General features: G+C 41.7%; 1 protein-coding gene across 1 annotated transcript in view; it reads left to right on the forward strand.

The window, feature by feature from the left end:
- Positions 1-1,440: 1,440 nt before the first annotated feature.
- Positions 1,441-22,221, forward strand: part of LOC309490467 (meprin A subunit beta-like) — a 48,829-nt gene continuing 28,048 nt past the window's right edge. The window contains exons 1-14 of the mRNA XM_082159657.1: positions 1,441-1,608; positions 1,786-1,850; positions 1,973-1,991; positions 3,191-3,229; positions 3,494-3,525; positions 3,625-3,703; positions 3,817-3,934; positions 4,448-4,626; positions 4,786-5,004; positions 8,724-8,873; positions 9,416-9,640; positions 9,750-10,181; positions 10,274-10,450; positions 15,455-15,563. Of these exons, the coding sequence (XP_082015783.1) occupies positions 1,791-1,850; positions 1,973-1,991; positions 3,191-3,229; positions 3,494-3,525; positions 3,625-3,703; positions 3,817-3,934; positions 4,448-4,626; positions 4,786-5,004; positions 8,724-8,873; positions 9,416-9,640; positions 9,750-10,181; positions 10,274-10,450; positions 15,455-15,563 (1,838 nt within the window). The 5' untranslated portion in view covers positions 1,441-1,608; positions 1,786-1,790. The remainder of the gene's footprint in view (positions 1,609-1,785; positions 1,851-1,972; positions 1,992-3,190; positions 3,230-3,493; positions 3,526-3,624; positions 3,704-3,816; positions 3,935-4,447; positions 4,627-4,785; positions 5,005-8,723; positions 8,874-9,415; positions 9,641-9,749; positions 10,182-10,273; positions 10,451-15,454; positions 15,564-22,221) is intronic.

Raw genomic sequence — 22,221 nt, forward strand, 5'->3', positions numbered from 1 at the left:
CACCTAAAGGATTATTAGGAACACCACACTAATACTGTGTTTGACCCCCTTTCGCCTTCAGAACTGCCTTAATTCTACGTGGCATTGATTCAACAAGGTGCTGAAAGCATTCTTTAGAAATGTTGGCCCATATTGATAGGATAGCATCTTGCAGTTGATGGCGATTTGTGGGATGCACATCCAGGGCACAAAGCTCCCGTTCCACCACATCCCAAAGATGCTCTATTGGGTTGGGATCTGGTGACTTTGGGGGCCATTTCAGTACAGTGAACTCATTGTCATGTTCAAGAAACCAATTTGAAATGATTCGAGCTTTGTGACATGGTGCATTATCCTGCTGGAAGTAGCCATCAGAGAATGGGTACATGGTGGTCATAAAGGGATGGACATGGTCAGAAACAATGCTCAGGTAGGCCGTGGCATTTAAACGATGCCCAATTGGCACTAAGAGGCCTAAAGTGTGCCAAGAAAACATCCCCCACACCATTACACCACCACCACCAGCCTGCACAGTGGTAACAAGGCATGATGGATCCATGTTCTCATTCTGTTTACGCCAAATTCTGACTCTACCATCTGAATGTCTCAAAAGAAATCGAGACTCATCAGACCAGGCAACATTTCTCCAGTCTTCAACTGTCCAATTTTGGTGAGCTCGTGCAAATGGTAGCCTCTTTTTCCTATTTGTAGTGGAGATGAGTGGTACCCGGTGGGGTCTTCTGCTGTTGTAGCCCATCCGCCTCAAGGTTGTGCGTGTTGTGGCTTCACAAATGCTTTGCTGCATACCTCGGTTGTAATGAGTGGTTATTTCAGTCAAAGTTGCTCTTCTATCAGCTTGAATCAGTCAGCCCATTCTCCTCTGACCTCTAGCATCAACGAGGCATTTTCGCCCACAGGACTGCCGCATACTGGATGTTTTTCCCTTTTCACACCATTCTTTGTAAACCCTAGAAATGGTTGTGCGTGAAAATCCCAGTAACTGAGCAGATTGTGAAATACTCAGACCGGCCCGTCTGGCACCAACAACCATGCCACGCTCAAAATTGCTTAAATCACCTTTCTTTCCCATTCTGACATTCAGTTTGGAGTTCAGGAGATTGTCTTGACCAGGACCACACCCCTAAATGCATTGAAGCAACTGCCATGTGATTGGTTGATTAGATAATTGCATTAATAAGAAATTGAACAGGTGTTCCTAATAATCCTTTAGGTGAGTGTAGAAGGTTTATGTTATAATACATTGTTGTTGTAAAGGTGATAAACAGTTATTGATAAAAAAAAAAAAAAGTTATGTCTGAGTATTGTTTTCATATCTCATGTTCTCAGCCACAACCTGATATAAATGATAAGTACAGCTCTGCCACTGACGGGAATCTGTTGTAATGTTATTGTAATATGTCTCAATTGCACATCCCATTTAGTGTGTGTGTGTGTGTGTGTCATTGTTTCCAATGGAAGCTCATAAGGAAGTAAAAAAAAATAAAACTGTACTAACTGCATATTTAAATAACCTGTCAGACTTTAAGGGACTCTCACTTGGTTATTACCTGCCAAGCTCGGTGGTCAAGCAGTTTTATGTTTTAACTTTAGCTGTTAATGACTGAACTGGTATGTATCCTTCCTTTTCTTTCTAATCACATATTTTCATGGTCTTAAATGTAATTAAGATAGTATTTTTTCCAACATTATTCAATTCTTGCTGTATTCCTTGCATTTTGCTTCCAATTCAAAATTAATGCAAATAATAAAACATCATTCATAAAATGTAATCATTATGATTCCCAGTAAAAATGCAGTTATGTGCTTCTCTGCTGAGTTTGGCTTGGGCACTTTGTCTTGCATCACCAATGGTAAGTTGGATAGTAAAAGGTTTATGTCATAATACATTGTCGTTGTAAAGGTGATATACATTTGTTGATTTTTACAAATATTTTTGATGTCTGACTATTGTTTTCATATCTCATGTTCTCAGCCACAGCCTGATATAAATGGTAAGTACAGCTCAGTCACTGACGTGAATCTGTTGTAATGTTATTGTAATATGTCTCACTTGCACAGTGTAAAATATAGCGTTATTATTACTGTCTGAAATTTTGATTGCTCTTTTTTTCTCATTTTACTTTCAGATTGTTTCACTAAAATATGTTGACTAGCACTCAATTCGGTAACACTTTAGAATACTGTTCCTTCATTAATGAATAACTACACAGGAACAAATGAGTAATGCATTAGTAACACTCTAGTAACTACTATTAACTAACAAGAAACTCTGATTAACGAATTAGTAAGTAATAGCACTCAGTCGGATGTGGTAGTTCACTATTAGCTAATCAATAACTACTATTTTCACACCTCACTGAAGACTATAAGAACTACTATATACAGGTTAATAAATATTTATAATGCACAATGTTTAATATAAGGTAATGGTAGCCCACTAGTAATGACTCAAGTGTTTCTACATCTTTCTAAAGGAACTACTAATAATTTGGATCAGTAATCTAAAGTGAAAAACATGATAACAACCTAATATTGACTGAAGTCATTGTAAGCTTTTAAGGTTTTTGTAAGGTTTTGGATAGTAATGACTCAAGTGTTACTACATCTTTCTAAAGGAACTACTAATTATTTGGATCAGTATCTAAAGTGAAGAGCATGGGAACACACTAGTAATGACTAAAGTGTTACCAAATCCATTGGAAGGAATTACTATTCAAAATCTCACAAAAATCTCAAAAGCTTTCATGACTTCAGTCAATATTAGGTAGTTATCATGTTTTTCACTTTAGATACTGACCCAAATAATTAGTAGTTCCTTTAGAATGATGTAGTAACACTTGAGTCATTACTAGTGGGTTACCATTACCTTTTATTATAAATTATGCATTATTCATGTTAATTATGAACCTGTAGATAGTAGTTCTCTGGAAGGTATGAAAGAAATTGTTGTTATTAATTAGCTAATAATGAACTACTACATTCATCTGAGCGCTATTACATACTAATTTGTTAATCAGAGTTTCTTGTTAGTTAATAGTAGTTACTAGAATGTTAATAATGCGTTACTCGTTTGTTCCTGTGTAATTATTCATTAATGAAGGAACAGTATTCTAAAGTGTTACCCTCAATTCTATTTTCCGACATAACCTGTTTGTCTTATTTTGTTTCCTACATTATATTCTCCTCAAAGGCACTGAGGAATGGAAGGACATTCCAGATATAAACAAAGGTAAAACTACTATATTATCTCAAGAACTAAAGTACATTTATATTAGCAGTAAGCTAACATATATGTTTTTGTTCATAAATCATTATTTATACTCCTATTTTATTCAAGCATATTTACAGTAAACTGAACACAAGCATATTTACTGTAAACTGAACACAAGCATATTTACTGTAAACTGAACACAAGCATATTTACTGTAAACTGAACACAAGCACATTTACTGTAAACTGAACACAAGCATCTTTACTTTAAACTGAATGCTAGGTTTAAATCTTAGAGAAGGAGACATCATGGTGGTGAGTTCAGTTCTAAGAAATTCTCAAAGTACATTGAATATTGGATAATTCAGAAATACGTCAATATGATATTTCTAAGGGTAACAATTTGCTTTAAAGCATAAGCAAAGGAGTGCCATTCTTGGGAATGAGTACCGGTGGGATATTCCCGTCCCCTATGAGCTGAATGTGAAGCTCGGTAAGAAAACATGGATTTTTCACTTACAAAAAAAAAAAAAAAAAGTCATTTTTTAAAGTAGTTTTACTGTTATATGTTTTTCATCCATCATGTATTTTTGATTGTGATTATAGGAATTAACTATAAAGGAGTCATTTTGAGAGCTTTTGAGCAGTTCAGACTGAAATCATGTATTGACTTTAAGCCCCGAGCAGCTGAAGATTATTACATCTCTGTGGAGAGTCTTGAAGGGTACAGTATGCTTCCAGTTAGTAATCCACAATATTAGTAATATGTGGTATTATAGACAAATTCCGATACAGCCTAAATTATGCTATACTGAATGTATATTATAAAGGCCCGTTCACAGAGCAATAACTATAACGCTCATAGCAGAGTCCACACCGCAACTATATCGATAACTGATATAACTGTATTTGAAGTGAGTAAAGGAGCTGGAAACTCCAGTGGAGGCTTCTCACTGAACGATATCGTTACAATTGCTTTCAGACATTTTTTTTTTCAGCTAATGGAAGAAAGTGGCAGATGACAAAACTCAGTGTGCACTTATAAAAAACAGAACATTATTGTCCGCTGGTGTGGATGCTATAATAAGACTATAATTATTGTTATAGTTATCGATCTTGGTGTGAAAGGGCCTTAAAACATTCACGAGTTAACAAATTATTTTACACTATACCAGCCAAAATATTAATGCACCTATGTTCTGCGTGAATGTGCCGTTATCTCTCTCTTATTTTGCAGGTGTTGGTCATATGTCGGCCGCATATTTCCTGGACGCCAGACTCTTTCCATTGGAAATGGCTGTGGAATAAAAGGCATTGTTGAGCATGAGTTTCTCCATGCACTAGGATTTTGGCATGAGCAGTCAAGATATGACAGAGATGATTATTTGACCATCAAATTTGAAAACATCATGACAGGTTGCTCTGAACTTTTATTATTTTTAGGAAAAGAGTAAAACAGTGAAATACAGATGTTCACTGACATACTGATTGCAGTGCCCATTTAACTAATCAGCACTTTAATAAGCCATTCTTTATGAATAATCACCTTAATAACTCCATAGTCTTTATTTTCAGGCCGTGAGAGAAATTTTATTAAATACAGCGAGAATGTGACCACCACTCAAGGCACCCCATATGACTATTACTCTGTGATGCATTATGATAAAAATGCCTTCAGTAACGGTAATGGATCCACGATCATCACCAAGCTTCCTGAGTTCCAAGATGTGATTGGTCAACGCCTGGACATCAGTGAATATGATGCGATTGAGCTCAACAAACTCTATAAATGCAGTGAGTATTTTACACACATTGTTTTCATTTTGCAGTTTGTGGATGTTAAACATTTTAGTAGAATTTGAAGTCTGATGTGGTAGACCAGAGAAAACATGTGTTGTCCTATGCTGCGTTCACACCGAACGCGAATTGAGCGTCTGGAGCAGTGTTTCCCAACCTTTTTTTAGTCAAGGCACCCTTTGAAAATTAAAAAAAATGTGTGGCACCCTACACTATTGTCACGATACTACTTTGATATTATACCTTGAAATGTACCACAGGGAAGAACTGCCGTATAGGCCTATTGTCATATAGGTATTTTTAATATTATCAAATTTCTTTTTCCATCCATTTAAAGTCTAGGAAATCATTAATTTCTTCTGAAGATCACTTTACATGATGACATATTTAATTAAGGCTTTTATTCATATATAAACACTGCTCAATTACCATTGCAAATCTCACCTAAATGTTTTTATATTGGGATAATTTTGTTATAATTGCACAAGATAGCTTGTTTTTAATATATTTTATGTAATAATTTTACAGTTAATCTCCAAATTAATGTAGAAACAACATAAAGACAGTATATTTCAAATAATTGTTTAATGGCATCTTTTTATGAATGAAGTGTTATTTGATTCTGATGTCACTGCTGCTGCACATGTGGATCCCCCACGTGTCCCATTTTCTCACAACTGTTGATGTTCATTTAAGACTTTATTTAACTAATTTAAGACTGCTCTCATGAGGACACTCCTTTGAGTAGGCCTATCCTCAAAGTATTGCGAAAGTGCGAAAGAGAAGTCGATTCTGCCGCACATCGTTCTGTGCGTGTGTGTGTCAGCATCACAGACAGCGCATTCTCTTTTGTATTTTCTCGCTTGCATGGTTTAAAAGCATTTGCATGAAGAAGAACGTGATTATATAATGTAACGCTAGCCCAAAGGATGACAGAAATAAACGGATAATTGCGTTAAATATTTTTAACGCGTTAAACTGAAAAACATTAATCGCACGCGTTACCGTTGACAGCAGCAACGGACATAACCGATGTGTTTATGTGAATACGCGGCAAGACGGACGTGACAATGTTTTCGTATTTTGTGTAATACAAATGTTTTGTGAATTTGACCGTAAGCGCAACAATGAAAAATAGGTTGGGACCCCGGTTGGGAAACGCTGGTCTGGAGCGAGTGATTTCCATGTACGTGTTGACGCACGCTTGGAGGTCCTGCGGTGCGATTATGGAAAGCCAGGACAAGAGGGCCAAAAACACATGAATTTTAACACGTCAACAATGCATATTTCACGTGTTGAATACGTGTGACAAATCAACACATTGAAAACCCGTATTAAACGCATATTTAACGTATGAAATACACTTAAAAAACAGTTTGAATGGGTCAGTGTCATTGGCTGCTGAAGACTTGGGTCTAACCATTTCTGTGAGCTTAGGGGGGTGTACCGTTCATAGACTAGGTAGGCTACCACCATTGAACATACTATAGATCAGCCTTTTTTTTATATATAGAAATAATATATTTAAATTGCAGTTTTATGAGAATTTAGATAAAATAAAATTGCCTTGTTTTTCTCCACTCATGCCTTTTTTGTAAATAAACACATTAGTGGACATTCTAGCTTTAACATCAAAGCATTAACATTTGTGTGGGGAAATCAGTTACAGTGGTGCAGGTTTAAGATACAGACAGAGACAGGATGTGGACATTCTTGCAGGACCTGTTGGTAGTCCGGCTATTGATGCACTTCAGACTGTAATTAATATTCTGCAACAGTAGATTGCTTTCGATTGGGTTCTATTGTCTCTAAATAAATGATATGCATCTCAGATTCACACACACTCACACGCATAGTTAGGCTACACCTAACTGATAGAGAAACTAAGCGTAAAGAGAAACTGAGGGCATATAAAGAGATGCAATTTACTGTACTTATGGTCACGTACAAGACTTGTCGTAGCCTACGATCCACAGTTTTGCCTAGCCAGCACCAAGGCCAGACAGAAGACGACAATGTAAAAAGTGACATTACGGTGCAATTTTAATGATGAATATTTTCTAGAAACAAAAATTCCACATACAACATATTCATTTTTTAACTATGGATTTGATTACACTTTCTTACCAGGTTCTTCAAAAAGTCTAGTCACAATCAATCAACACAATGTACATAGATAGACAACAACACAACAAGATGACATTTAATAACAATTATACAAATTTAAGCTCCTTATTAAGTAGCCGAATCACCGCAGTTCACCACGAGACGCATGCCGGTTAGAAATGTGTCCGAGTGCGGTCCGCCTTGCTCTGACGTCATGCTGACGTATGTCAAAAAACTCTTGCGACCGCAAGGCGCACGTGTCGGATTCTGCAGTCGGAAGCAGTTGCTCTCCACTGACTGCGCTGATCAAAAGCACCATGGGAAACGACTTGCTGACGACACAGCTTAGTGCTTATTGGTTTAAACAACTGTGATGTAATGCTCTCTTGCTTTGATTTTAAAACTTTGATATCATGTTTTATGTGTATACGTACATTGGGCCCTATTTTAACGATCTGAAACGCAAGTGTCAAAGCGCAAAGCGCAAGTAACTTTGTGGGCGGGTCTCGGCGCTGTTGCTATTTTCCCGGCGGGATAAATGACTCTTGCGCCCAGCGCAAATCTAAAATGGGTTGGTCTGAAGTAGCTTCATTATTCATAGGTGTGGTTTGGGCGTAACGTGAAATAAACCAATCAGAGCGTCATCTCACATTCCCTTTAAGAGCAGGCGCGCTTGTTCTATAGCGGAGTCCTATTATAATGGCGGATTTGCCAGACGCGCGCCAGGAGCGGTTCACAGCCAAGGAGAGCAACGCTCTCGTCAGGGAGGTTGGGGATGGAGAAACACACCCAAATTAACTTCGGTTAAAAAGGCGTATGATAATTTGGGTAAATGTGTAAGCTAGATGTATGCTTTTATAATAAATTGTCTATCTATCTATCTATCTATCTATCAGTCTATCTATCTATCTATCATCTATCTATCTATCTATCTATCTATCTATAGTATCTATCTATCGTAATAATGTATGATTTGCAAAAATGAAAACTGCTGCTTCTGTGTAGATGAGAGAATCAAAGTGTATGCGCGTTGTGCACACGCTACATTGATTATGGCCAAGCATGCACCCTTAAAATAGCATATGAATAACATGCGCAACGCGCCACTGACTTTAAACTATTTTTTCCTGGTTAGTGGCGCAATTGTTTTCTAAACCTGCAAAATAGCATGAAGGAACGTTTGCGCCGGAAAACGCCTCCTTTTTTGCGCTGAACCGCCCAGGGAGCGCAAGTTCATTCCCTAGTTTAGCGGCGTGCTTCTGTGGAGGGAAAAGCGCGCTTTGCGCGGGTGCAAAATAGGAATGATACATGCGTCGGTGTACAAAGTCCATTGCGCTGGGTGCAAGATAGGGCCCCTTATGTGTGAATAAACTCTCTGACAGTGCGATATGGGTTATGTGACAAATATTAAAGTTAAATTCCTAAAAGGACAACACACGTCATGATTCATGAATGGGAAGTTGTAAGGAATTGATTTGCAGAATTGAAGTGCAACATGTTCCTGGATCAACATCAATTACAAAAATATGTTGACCCAGGGACATGTCTAACTGAGCAAAAAATGGATGTGCAATTTATTTTGCCTCACTGTTTGTCTGTTTGGATTACAGATTCCTCCATCTCTTTCCTTGACCACTGCAGTTTTGATGATGAATGTCAGATGAGTGTCTGTTCTGCTGTGGATTATGGCTGGCAGAGAGTGGAGTCAGTGAGTGGCATCAATGTGACTGACCACACCTACTCAAACAAAGAACAAAATGGTGAGATCCGTTACAGTCAGTCAGTAGAAAGTGTCTGTTTTGATATCACAGGAAGATAGTGGTGCAAAGGATCACAAAACACACAGGGTATATATATATATATATATATATATATATATATATATATATATATATATGTGTATGTATATATATATATATATATATGTGTGTATGTGTGTATGTATATATATATATATATATGGGGGGGGGTGACTTTGATTTTCATTTATAGATAATGCGCGAGTCCCAATTTTCACGCCTCTTCTTCAGCATTTAAAATAGTTTTAATGTGTAAATTGGCAAGACAAAACAAGTCCAAATGCTAAACTTTATATGATGGTTAAACTTGCCAGTTAATCCGTGAATCACATGCGTGCCGATTCTGGTCCGTACGGATCAAGGATCAACTGTGATCCGTTGCACCCCTACAGCAAGAGACTTTATTTCAGCTGCCCAAAAATAAATGCTTCACTACCATCCACAGAAGCAGTCACTGTAGCACCCAGTTCCACACAACTATAAACCTGTTTTCATGTTTGCAGGGATGTCTTTTTTCATGCACTTCAGCTCTGAGGGGAGAAAGGAAGGGGACACAGCCAGAATGGACAGCAAGACAATGACCCCTAAAAGAGACTGCAAAGTCCAGTGCCTGCAGTTCTACTACTATCACAGTGGTAATGAGTCTGACCAGCTCAACATCTGGATCCGAGAGTACCAAAATGAAGCAGACAACAGAGGAACTCTGAGACTTATGGATCAGATCACAGGTCTGTCTCTTCTTCAAGTATAATGTAATTACAGGGGAAAAAACACGTGTCGACCTATGCTTTTAAAATGTTCCAAAAATGTTGAATTTTACCTTTTAATTTCTTGCAGAACTCCCTGGTAATTACTGGAAACTGCATCATGTGTCACTGAATGCAAATAAAACCTTCCAAGTTGTATTTGAAGCCCGTAAAGGAGCTGGAAACTCCAGTGGAGGCTTCTCACTGGATGATATCAATATTTCAGAGACTGAGTGTCCCCACACATGGCAGATAAAGGACTTTTCAATAAGGGAATCTGCAACACGTTTCAGTCCATTGTATTACTCCAGTGATGGTTATCGCTTTCAGGCTTTATTATTGAATCGGATTAATTACTCTTATATGTATGTTCGTCTGGTATCTGGTGCATATGATGACCAGTTGCAGTGGCCTTGTCCATGGAGACAAATAACCTTCCAGATGCTTGACCAGAATCCACACTTGCAGAAGCGCATGTCCTTAGAACAAAGCATCACCACTGACCCTGCTTTGGCATCTTCAAGTGAGGATCCTATTATTCACATCTGTGTTCATATGCAGCATTTTACTTAGCTAAAGATCAAATAAATTATTTTGTTATTTTTGTTGTAACAGATGGCATATATTACTGGGACAATCCTAGAAAGAATGGAACTCGAGTCACCATCGGCAATGAGACAGTATATGTGGGGCAATTTTTTTATATATATCCATATTCCATAGTGAACGGTGATCTGACTAGAAGAGAGTTTATCAAGGGTGGTGACATCATATTTCTCTTCAGCATGCAAGGTAGGTTACCTGAGAGAAACCATGTTTTAAGTACAGAACGGGCAGAATAAGGCCTGGTTCACATAGACAGAGGTGGACAAAGTACACAACTTCCTTACTTGAGTAAAAGTACTGATACAACTGGTCAAATATTACTGCCTCTGAAGCAACCTCGTGAATACACTGACCAGTTTGAAGTATCTGAGGAATTCAGAGCTTTTAGAATGTTACAAAACCTATAGGAATTAAACAAGTGAATTGACCAAAAAAAACAACCATAATCATCTTCATTTTTTTTAACACTCCTACCACCCCCACAAAAGAAGTACACATCTATGTGGTGTATCCATTCATGCACAATCAAGCGGTCTGTAAATACAAACTGATCAGAAAAAAAAAAAACAGCTACACAACCATAGCTGTATAACTGCCCCAACAGCAATACTGCTTTAACAAAGAGTAAAACAGGAATACTTAATTTGCCATGAAAACAAAACTTTCAAACCGTTAGTTATGACAAAGATACTGTCTCTCACAGATCACTAGTAGAGAGAAATCGTATTGATCACTGAACTTCAAGACACATGACCCTACAATAGTGATTACTGATAGGCTGTCTGTCACCCGCAAAAATCCAATCACGTTTTAGAGAAGAAAAAAAATCATGCCCTAACTAACATAACTACTTTTTTCCTCAAGGACCTTGACAGAAATGTAGTGGAGTAAAAAGTATGATATTTGTCTTTCAAATGTAGTGAAGTTAAAGTAACAAGTACAGATACTCAAAAAGTGTACTTAAGTACTTGGGGATATTTTGGGGATATTTAATTTTATCTTATCAATCAATAAATTCCACTAGAGACAAACCCTGTTGTATTATTTTATTTTAATTTAATACTGTAAAGCTGCTTTGATACAATCTGTATTGTGAAAAGCGCTATACAAATATACTGGATTTGATTTGATTTGAAGTACAGTACTCAAGTAGGCCTACATTTACTTTGTTACTGTCCACCTCTGCACTTAGAACAACATGTGCTAGCTAGACAAATGTCTGTGACCACTGCGTCTCACTGCTTTTTCAACATCTTGTGCAATAATGCCACACTGTGTGAACTTAAAGAAATTCAACTTCTGGTTTTAGACCCCTGAATTATTTTACATTTATTTTGCGAACAAGTTCTGTATGAGGCTATGATGGCAATAATTCTAATGGGCGGCTGCAATATTCTACAGCTGAAATGTTCTGAGAACATTTAGCTAGATGTTAGGGGTGTGACCAGATCTTGTGTGCTGAGATCTCACGATATTAAAATGTAACGATAGGCTTGTTTGACTTCATGCAGTGTTGCGCAGGCCAATTGGCGGTTGACTTGAAGCAGTGTATGCCAGTTAGAAATGTTTTCCGACTTGAAACATCGCTGATGCCACATGACTGTGATGTATGGCATAGTACCGTGAGCGATTTGAGAGCAGACAGCTGACTCAGCCAGCGCAGCTTCTCAAGAGCGGCTGCACAAGCTCTGCTGACGACACAGCTTTTCCACGATTGACCAGATTCACCCCATGACAACGGTCACGTGCGTTTCGTGTTTATTCTGACCTTCAGTTCCACCAAAGCTCACAAATCTGTTTTTATAACAGTAAAAGCTATTTTAATGTCACCGCGATGTTATAACGTAGACCCGACTTCATTGGGTAGGCTATTTAAATAGAGTAGGCTTATGGTGAACTTATTCTTGTACAAACAGATGCTGTATTAAGCAGTAGGCTACATAATGTATTGAATGAATATGTCTCTGAAATATCTGTATTGGACAAATATTGCATTTATTTCACTTCAGCTGTGAAAGTATGCAAACACAGCACAAGCATCACTATGGGAAGCAGAAAGTGTCCGACTTCACGTCTCCATTTTCAGCTTCTTCCTGACTGCAAGCGGCAGCTCTCACCGATCAGTTACATCCAGCCGCACCCGAAGTCAAAAGCACCTGATATTTCTTGTTGAGGTGAAAGCTGTCTCGCGATATCAGCATGAAGGAGCTGAGTCAGAGATGGGCTACGGTAACAAAAGACATATGTCTGAATGCACAGTACTCCTAAAATAGTAGTCAAAAAGTAACCTATAAGACCTACTTCTTCCGCCAAGATTCTGAAATGTGCATACTATGGACACTTTACTATGCCATGAATGGCGGTGATGCAACAACTGATGCTGTAGGTTACATAAGTGTGTTCGACGGCTGCGGCTGGGTGTAACCGATCGGCGAGAGTTGCCGCTTGCAGTCATTTGCATTGAATGAAAAAAGAAAACACTACAGCATGAAAGAGCAACTTGAATAATAATAGAAACCATAAGAATAACAAGAACATACACTCACCTAAAGGATTATTAGGAACACCTGTTCAATTTCTCATTAATGCAATTATCTAATCAACCAATCACATGGCAGTTGCTTCAATGCATTTAGGGGTGTGGTCCTGGTCAAGACAATCTCCTGAACTCCAAACTGAATGTCAGAATGGGAAAGAAAGGTGATTTAAGCAATTTTGAGCGTGGCATGGTTGTTGGTGCCAGACGGGCCGGTCTGAGTATTTCACAATCTGCTCAGTTACTGGGATTTTCACGCACAACCATTTCTAGGGTTTACAAAGAATGGTGTGAAAAGGGAAAAACATCCAGTATGCGGCAGTCCTGTGGGCGAAAATGCCTTGTTGATGCTAGAGGTCAGAGGAGAATGGGCCGACTGATTCAAGCTGATAGAAGAGCAACTTTGACTGAAATAACCACTCGTTACAACCGAGGTATGCAGCAAAGCATTTGTGAAGCCACAACACGCACAACCTTGAGGCGGATGGGCTACAACAGCAGAAGACCCCACCGGGTACCACTCATCTCCACTACAAATAGGAAATAGAGGCTACAATTTGCACGAGCTCACCAAAATTGGACAGTTGAAGACTGGAAAAATGTTGCCTGGTCTGATGAGTCTCGATTTCTGTTGAGACATTCAGATGGTAGAGTCAGAATTTGGCGTAAACAGAATGAGAACATGGATCCATCATGCCTTGTTACCACTGTGCAGGCTGGTGGTGGTGGTGTAATGGTGTGGGGGATGTTTTCTTGGCACACTTTAGGCCCCTTAGTGCCAATTGGGCATCGTTTAAATGCCACGGCCTACCTGAGCATTGTTTCTGACCATGTCCATCCCTTTATGAACACCATGTACCCATCCTCTGATGGCTACTTCCAGCAGGATAATGCACCATGTCACAAAGCTCGAATCATTTCAAATTGGTTTCTTGAACATGACAATGAGTTCACTGTACTAAAATGGCCCCCACAGTCACCAGATCTCAACCCAATAGAGCATCTTTGGGATGTGGTGGAACGGGAGCTTCGTGCCCTGGATGTGCATCCCACAAATCTCCATCAACTGCAAGATGCTATCCTATCAATATGGGCCAACATTTCTAAAGAATGCTTTCAGCACCTTGTTGAATCAGTGCCACGTAGAATTAAGGCAGTTCTGAAGGCGAAAGGGGGCCAAACACAATATTAGTATGGTGTTCCTAATAATCCTTTAGGTGAGTGTATAAAAGGTTTTAAAGCTTGCTGCTGTAAATGTGCAAATATAAAGCAATCTGCAAATATAAAGCACTCTCAGGAGTTTTCAAGTTTGTTTGTTTTTTCAGCAACAAAAGCTGCAACGAGGTGCTCCGTCTACTCTCGAATTGCTCTTGAGGTACTTTAATGCCATACGCCATTTTTTTTTTTATGTAAACTCTAAAAATAGATCAATCCAAAACTAGTGTTTAAGAGCAAACATGTTCAAGATTAGCCGCTGGGCTGTCGATTCATTAAATGATAAGCCATTTCCTCAAAAAACGGTTAATACAGTGTAATAAAGCCTCTCCTCCATTGACATCTATTTAAAGAAATGGCCTCTTGTCTCCTCCCCTGCGTACCACAGCGTTACAGGCATTAAGGGTTGCAGGATAGCCTTCAAGTGACTTCGTTGAGTTTGTGGCAAAATCTCTTTTGCATTATGTTGTTCTGTCTCATACTCAGAAATAACTGAAGTGACATTCGTTACAAGATAGGGCTGTAACGATTCCTCGATTGAATTCGAGTACTCGACTTAAAAATCCTCAATTGCAATTTACCCATGTTGTTAACCAGCAAAATAACTGAAGTGGCACATTCCACAGACGAGAATCAGTAGACCACATTATTAGACCGTTTTCTAAGGCTGCAGCCGCTGAATGATATTAAAACCATTTGTGAATCACAAAGGCTGTGATTAAATAAAAAAAAAATATTAGCTGCGGGTTTCGGAATGATTTGTTATTCATCGCTATTTTAATAAAAAGTTTCAACCCTCGCTCTGAGTTTGCATGTTTGGATGTGCGCATGTCGTAACAATTCTAACTATCTTAAAGAAGTGGCCAAATATTAAAGATTAAGTGTACTTTTTCATTGGCCAATATTAACAAAGATTTGATCATCCTGTAAGTTGTAACAACAACAATCACCAGGCTGTTGGCGCCCTCTGCAGGCATTTGTTATAATGCGTAATGTACCGAAGTTGATTATACTGTAGTCTGTACTATATTACATTAGCCTATGTATTTTAACAGTGGTGTTCAATAAAACCATATGATTCCTTGCTTTCGATACTTTATTTGAGCCAATTATCATTGCATCATTGTTATTATATATGTAGCCTATTTTAAAACATTTTAAATGCTATTGTTCACTTAGCTCTATTTATATTACCACAAAAATATTATCCAATTCCTCAATCAAAATAATCGACTGATTACTCGATTACTAAAACAATCGTTTGTGACAGCTCTAGATTAGTTAAAACATTTCAAAATGCACCTGCATTGTTTTGCATTTTGTGACTTTCAGTCACATATTCTGTCATTGAAGATTTCTTAAAAATAGCGAACAAAATAACATGTATCTTCTCGTCTCACCTACAAAATGTTGTACTAATCCTGGATATTTTTTCATAGATATCTCAGGGCTCCTTCACAATGACTCTCTACCCTGCTCTAAAGTGACAGTGAAGAACTTCAACATTTCTCCTGATGCAAGTGCCCAGCAGGGACCATGTGCTACAAGGTGAATAACCATTTAACTGTTGTTTGTCAGGACCACTATCGTCAAGATGATTAAGAATTAGCATACAGTTTGGATTGATGGTATAGCCTAGTTCTGTTCTGGGCAAGAACTCCCTGCGCAACTATTGCAGCCTAGCAAGGATAAGCACAGGGAGAGTAGTGATAACCCCCTTAGGGCCTGTTCACATATCGCGTCTTTTACGCGCTCAAGTTCGTTATTACAAATGTAGGCGCGCGGTATGCGCGCTCATAATGGAAGCGACGCGCTCGTTTTTTCCTATCGCTTTCGCGCCGCATCGAGATAAAAACATCTCAACTTTTCAGAATGCCGCAAGCGCACCGTAGGTCACGTGACAAGAACCAACTAATCAGCTTCCTCACGTTTTTGCGTTTTTGTAGTATTGGGTGCACCCAAACACTGCGGCGTTTTTTACTTTTCTTAGTAAATAAATCTTGTAACAGAGTTACAGCAAGGGTTTTTGGGTGGTGGAAATCCATTGCTGAAATTTCCTTCGACAGACGCCTCCGGAGCACAACCGCCCTAGCGCATTGGAAAAAGGAGAATGCGGCGCGCCTAGCGTTTTCTGCGTGTTTTAGGCGCGATATGTGAACGGCGCCTTAGGGTAACAGAACAGAAAAGAGGAATATCAAAAGGCCAAGTCCTGAATGGACGAGAGGAGGAGCTGGGGATAGAGAAGGGTAATACCCAGCAAACACAGAACGTTGGCACAACGTAACCAACCTTCTAACAAAGTTTTAACAACATGGCCAAAAGGTTGCTATAACTACGTTGCGTGGTGAAGGTTGTTACAGCGTTGTCACAATGTTGACATTGAACCACCGTTCAGGGCCATTGCTTAAGGTTGTGCCTGGACAACCACTGGACGAAATATGTATTCATCACTGCCCTGAAGCGCGAAAATCAGACTTTTAAATTTCAACTGACCATTGGGCCGTCTCTCATTCTTCATCAAGCAATCCATACGCGAGAATTGCGTTTAATTTACCTCAGCTAAATAAGATACGTAATTCAAACAACCTACAACTTCCTTGTCTAATGTGACATTTATTTGAACATCTTCTGGTCAGGTATGAAAAATATTTAATAACTTTATGCCAAAAGTATGAAGCAAAAATTACTTTAATGATGAGTAATTGATTCAGCAACAGCGCTTAGCCTACTTGTTGCACATCAATGTTTTTTACTTTTTTTTTTTTTTGGAAACGCACAGAGAAAAAAAAATGTTTGTAACTACTCGCACACCTGTTTATATTTTCCTTTGATTTGTCGTCTCATTCGTTTCTTTGCCAGATTTTTCGCATGTTTGCTCATGCTAGTTAGTCCACTCCCTGTATAATATGTTTGTTTGTTTGTTTTTCTTCTCACAAATGTATGACTTTTGGAAGTGCAATTTGATTACCATATGCAGTTTTAATAAAGTTGAATTAATGTAACCTTCTGTTTTTTTTTACTCTTCAAAATGTACACTTGTAGATGTTGATTTTAATTAGGCTAATTTACTGATAGCCCCATTACATAATAATAAGGATAAACAATATTTAAACAAAAACAATATAATTATCTAACATATGACTAATTAAAAATTAACCTCAAGACATAAAATGCTAAATGGGGGATATCTATAGGCCTATCTAGCATAAAAACAAAAAAATGGCCAGAACGTCATCTCTCAGTTGCTGAATGTCACGCAACAACGTTGCTACAGACCTGTAGCGTCTTACAATTCTACGTTGTTACAATGTTGCGAGCACGTAGACAGCGACGTTGCCATAGCAGAAATGCAACGTGCCACAGACGTTGCCACAACGTAAATGTGTTTGCTGGGTAAGCTCCTGAGCAACGCGATAAAGCTGCTGATAACACTGAATGAACATTATAGATGCTTTGATAGGTGTTGTGTCCCTATAGGTTGCATGCTGGCAGCAACAAGCATGTTGCCTTAATGACAACAGAAAGTAAGGCAGTATCAATATAATCGCAAGCTTTATTGAAAACAACTATAAGCCTTAAGCAATTGTGTGGTAATACCCAGCCTAAGCAACAAGGACTTTATGTTGCCAATAACCTGATAGATTTTAAGATTTTAACCAATGAGCATAAAAAAGGAAAACTTAGCTTAGCTTCGTGAAGACGTTGAGAGATGAATGGAGGGTGAAATAGCCAGCTGTGACGTGGATGCTTGATCTCCTTGATATCATTCTCCTTCAGTGCGTGGAGAGTGCAGATCTCGTCTAAACTTTGTTCTTGAGGCAGTCATCTAGTATAACTTCAGAGAGATTGCGGGCAAAGAGTCCATATCAATAATGCAGTGATTCGAGAAGCAATGCTTACTCGGGTCACTTCCATATAAAATCAAGCAGCTTATAATCAATGCGTCGAATTTGCGTATTCAAGTTCACGAACTTAAATCTGAGGTGAAATCCGTGAGGGGAACAAATCATTCTTACTAAATTCCCGATTGCACAATTTTTGATATGATATGGTTTTCCCCGCTGAACTCGCTATTAAATTAGCTCCTGAGCAACGAGATAATTAGCTAAGCTGCTGATAACATTTGCCTTGTCCAAATACCCACACTTGGGTCTTGGCAACTTGAGAGCGCGTGTACGCAACAGGAAAGTGTGCAAGACTGTCCCATGTCTTTAAAATGGCACACTAAACTCACACTATAATGGACCTTATATATAGGATGCTGTGATAGGCCTCAGATCCTAGGTAGAAGTCATAGGTCAATCCTAGGTCAGCTGATGCGCGCTTGAGTAACATACGTGACTTGCCAGAACTACGTATGCTTGATTTGTACTTTTGTACAAAACAAACGTTTTTAAAGTTAGTCCTAATGAAAAATGAAACATCATTTAAGAAATAAGGCACGAAAGAATTTGCTATATTTGTATGAATATAAATAATCATGAATGGCGTTAAGCACAACCTGCCAAAACCCAAATTGTGACTATATTCATAATACAGCAGGTAATCAAGTGACAAATTGCTTTTATAAAACGGTTACCACAAAATATTCAAGCTACACTATGTAACTTTTGACCCTCAGCAGGGGAATCAAACTGCAGAAGAACAGGGTTCCCTTTCGTAGTCACTCCGAGTTACGTCGGATGACGACGAATGGGGTTTCGCTTAGAAAGCCTCTCGCCTTCGAGTATATAAAACGAGCCAATGGCAATGAAATGCCATGGGTCTGCGGAATTTGCATAGCGTATCTCCGCCCTACGCCGGGGAATATAAGGAAATACACTGGCAACACGCAGATATGTTTTCGCTTCGGAGCCAAGAGATTTCTTCACTCCTACAAGCCATTCTGAATCATCTTCACTCTTCGAGACGAGCGGCTCTTCAGTGTTGGTGTCACGGCGCGTTCCAGCGAGATCGGATTTCCTGCTGCTGGTCTGTGCAGTGATCTGCCGACAGTGTGTGTGTGTTTCTCCCTGGGCGCTTCAGCACTCTGTTGAGCTTTTTCCTCTCTCTAAAAGAGCTGCACACGGCACGTCTTTTTCAAGACAGCTCACCCGTGTATTTCCTGGATGTGGGCGCGTGATTCATCTGCCTAACGGTCACGAGCGCTGTTTCGCATGTTGGGCTTAAACACGCTCGGCAGCGCTCGCGGATGAGTCATGTTTTCATTGTTGGAAAATTGTGATGTTTATAGATCGAGACTCAATGATCTCTGTAAAGAGTGAGAGTCCCCTTTGCCACACCCCAATCTATCTCTTCCTTGAGAGGGGATACTTTGGCTGGTGGCCAGGGTGATCTGAGGGTTAGTGTGGCATATTTCCGACGAGCATTCCTCGGGCCACGCCCCCTCCACATCGCAACCGTGGGGCTTCCGTGTGTGCCTGGTTCCTCTCGGGGACCCAGTGTTTTCATTTGGGGCTCCAGCAGATTGTGTCATGTCACTCACAGCATCACAAGGCGGGCTTGATTCCTCTGGAAATGAAGTTTCGGCTGCGTTGCCTCCCACGGGAGTGCCATCGTTGCCGGGACTGATCCAGAGCTGTCAGCCATGCTTTCCCGGGCGGCTGTAAGCATCGGTTGGAGTGGCACTGCCCTCCCCCCGAGCGCTGTAAGCTTCTCCCGGACGTGCATCAGGACGCCTGCGCTCCGCGGGAGTCCACGTGACTTTCGCGGCACGCGGGCGTCCTCCGCCTTCGCTGCTTTCGATCGCGAGGTGATCATGGTCTGTATGTTCTCTGTCACTATTGTGACACAGTCGTGCAGTGCTGTGTCGCCTTCGCCTTCGATGCAGTGCTGTACTGGGAGTTCTGTCCGAACCGGCCGCAGTGGAACGCTAGTCCTTCCCTGGCCAACCCTGGCAGAACGCGGAAACTTAAACCACGCCCCCATGCTGGGATGCTATGCCTCCCATGCCCGGCCTGGTTGTTCCGCCACGCACACTACTGGCCTCGCTCAGGCGACATCGGTACCTGCGTGATCCTGGGTCAGGTGATGTCCACTAGTGTGGTCCAGACATGGGCTTAGCCAGGTTGATGTGGGGCAGTCTGAGAATTCATTTTCTCAGCTCCCCATGTCTCGGGCTGGGCTCTTTGGCGGTGTGGCTTCGACCACCTGAAGCAGACTCGGGTCCTGCACCGATGGTCATCTATCCGTGCGGTCTCCTTGGTCTGCTTTCTGCCAAGGCCCCCTCCATGCAGCTGCTCCCCCTCGGGTCTTCACCGGCCCTGAGTAGGAGTAAGTCGCAGGAGGGTGGCGCTGCCCGTCTCCGCCCCTTAGACTGTCACACGCCAGCCTAATCAGCACTCTTGAGACGGGCAGCCTGGTCGGCGGTGTGGTTGAGGACTGCGCCCATCAGTCTTCTATCACTCTATAAGCAGGCTGAGGACCTTCTGCACCGACGGTCATCTGTCCGTGCGGTCTCCTTTGCCTGCTTCCCGCCGACACCGCCTCCCTGCGGCTCCTCCCTTCGAGCCTTCACAGCTGGCCCGAGCACGAGGAGGTCGCAGGAGGGTAGCACCGCCTGTCTCTGCCCCTTAGCCGGCTAAACGCCAGGCTAAGCAGCACTCCTGAGACGGCAGCTTGGAGGTAGGACTCAGTTCTTCTCAGGAGCTGTTAGCAGGACCACTCCTTCCCCTGGTGGAGGGCCGGGGGAGAATCCTTGGAAAGAACTGACATATCCTTCTCTGACCACACAGAGTTCTCGGATGACAGTGCGCGCCGCTCACGAGCCTCGCCACTCTTGTCCCCCTCTGTTACAGAGTTCTCGGATGACAGTATGCGCCGCCCACGGGCCACGCTCCTCTCATCCCCCTCTGTCGCCAGACCCCTGCCAGAGCACGCCCCCGTGGGACGCTGGTCCTCCCCTGGCCTCCTCTGGCAGGACGCGGCTTATGACCGTGCCCCCACACTGGGCCGCTACACCACCCATGCCTGGGCCGGTCATTCCGCCTCGCTGCACCACCGAGGGTACGTCTGTGGTCCGCATGACCCCGCTGGTACATTTCCTGGTAGCCTGGCTAGAGCTTGCCAGGCTATCCCGCTGGGTCGCGAGGACCATCAAGCTCGGCTACACGATTCAGTTCGCGCAATCTCCTCCCTGCTTCAGGGGAGTCCGCTTCACTTTGGTCGGTGGCAATGCCCCTATCATGAGAGCGGAGGTCGCCACCCTACTGGCAAAGGGTGCGATCGAGATTGTCCCTCCAGCCGACAGGCTGCCGTTCAAGATGCTTACGGCCAAACACATCCTCCAGTGTGTGCGGCCGCAGGATTAGTTTGCAGCAATCGACCTGAAGGACGCCTACTTCCATGTATCCATTTTACCTTGTCACAGACCGTTTCTACGGTTTGCTTTCGAGGGGCGGGCATACCAGTGCGCAGTTCTCCCATTCGGGCTAGCCCTGTCTCCTCGCGTCTTCACGAAGGTCGTCTGGGCAGCCCTTGTTCCCATCCGGGAACACGGGTTCGCATCCTGAACTCTCTCGACGACTGGCTGATCCTAGCTCACTCTCGAGACCAGGTTTGCAAACACAGGGACCTAGTGCTCCGGCACCTAGCTCGTTTGGGCCTTCGGGTCAACTGGGACAAGAGCAAACTCTGCCCCGTGCAGAGGATCTCTTTTCTCGGTATGAAAATCGACTCGGTCGCCATGTGCGCGCAGCTTACGAGCGAGCGCGCACAGTCACTGCTGACTTGTCTTTGTCAATTCGTGGGCAAGAGTGCGGTTCCACTGAAACTATTTCAGAGGCTCCTGGGGCATATGACATCCGCAGCAGCAGTAACGCTGCTCGCATTGCTTCATATGGGACCGCTTTAGCTTTGGCTTCGCGATCGAGTCCCGAGGTGGGCGTTGCATCGGACATGCTGCCACGGGCTCCTGGACAGGACCCCAGCGCCTTTGGCATGTCAATTGCCTCGAGTTGCTGGCTGTATGTCTCGCCCTGCACCGCTTCCGTGCGTTGCTCAAGGGTCAGCACGTACTAGTCCGATCAGACAATACCACGACAGCAGCGTACATCAACCATCAAGGTGGTCTACGCTCCCGCCATATGTCGCAACTCGCTCCCCACCACCTCATATGGGGTCAGAAGCATCTGAGGTCACTTCGAGCCATTTATCCCCAGTCGGTTCAGCTGATTTGGGATCAGTTCGGGCGCACAGGTAGATCTGT

The sequence above is a fragment of the Leuciscus leuciscus genome (assembly GCF_965113295.1).
Source record: "Leuciscus leuciscus genome assembly, chromosome: 25".
NCBI classification, from domain to species: Eukaryota; Metazoa; Chordata; class Actinopteri; order Cypriniformes; family Leuciscidae; genus Leuciscus; species Leuciscus leuciscus.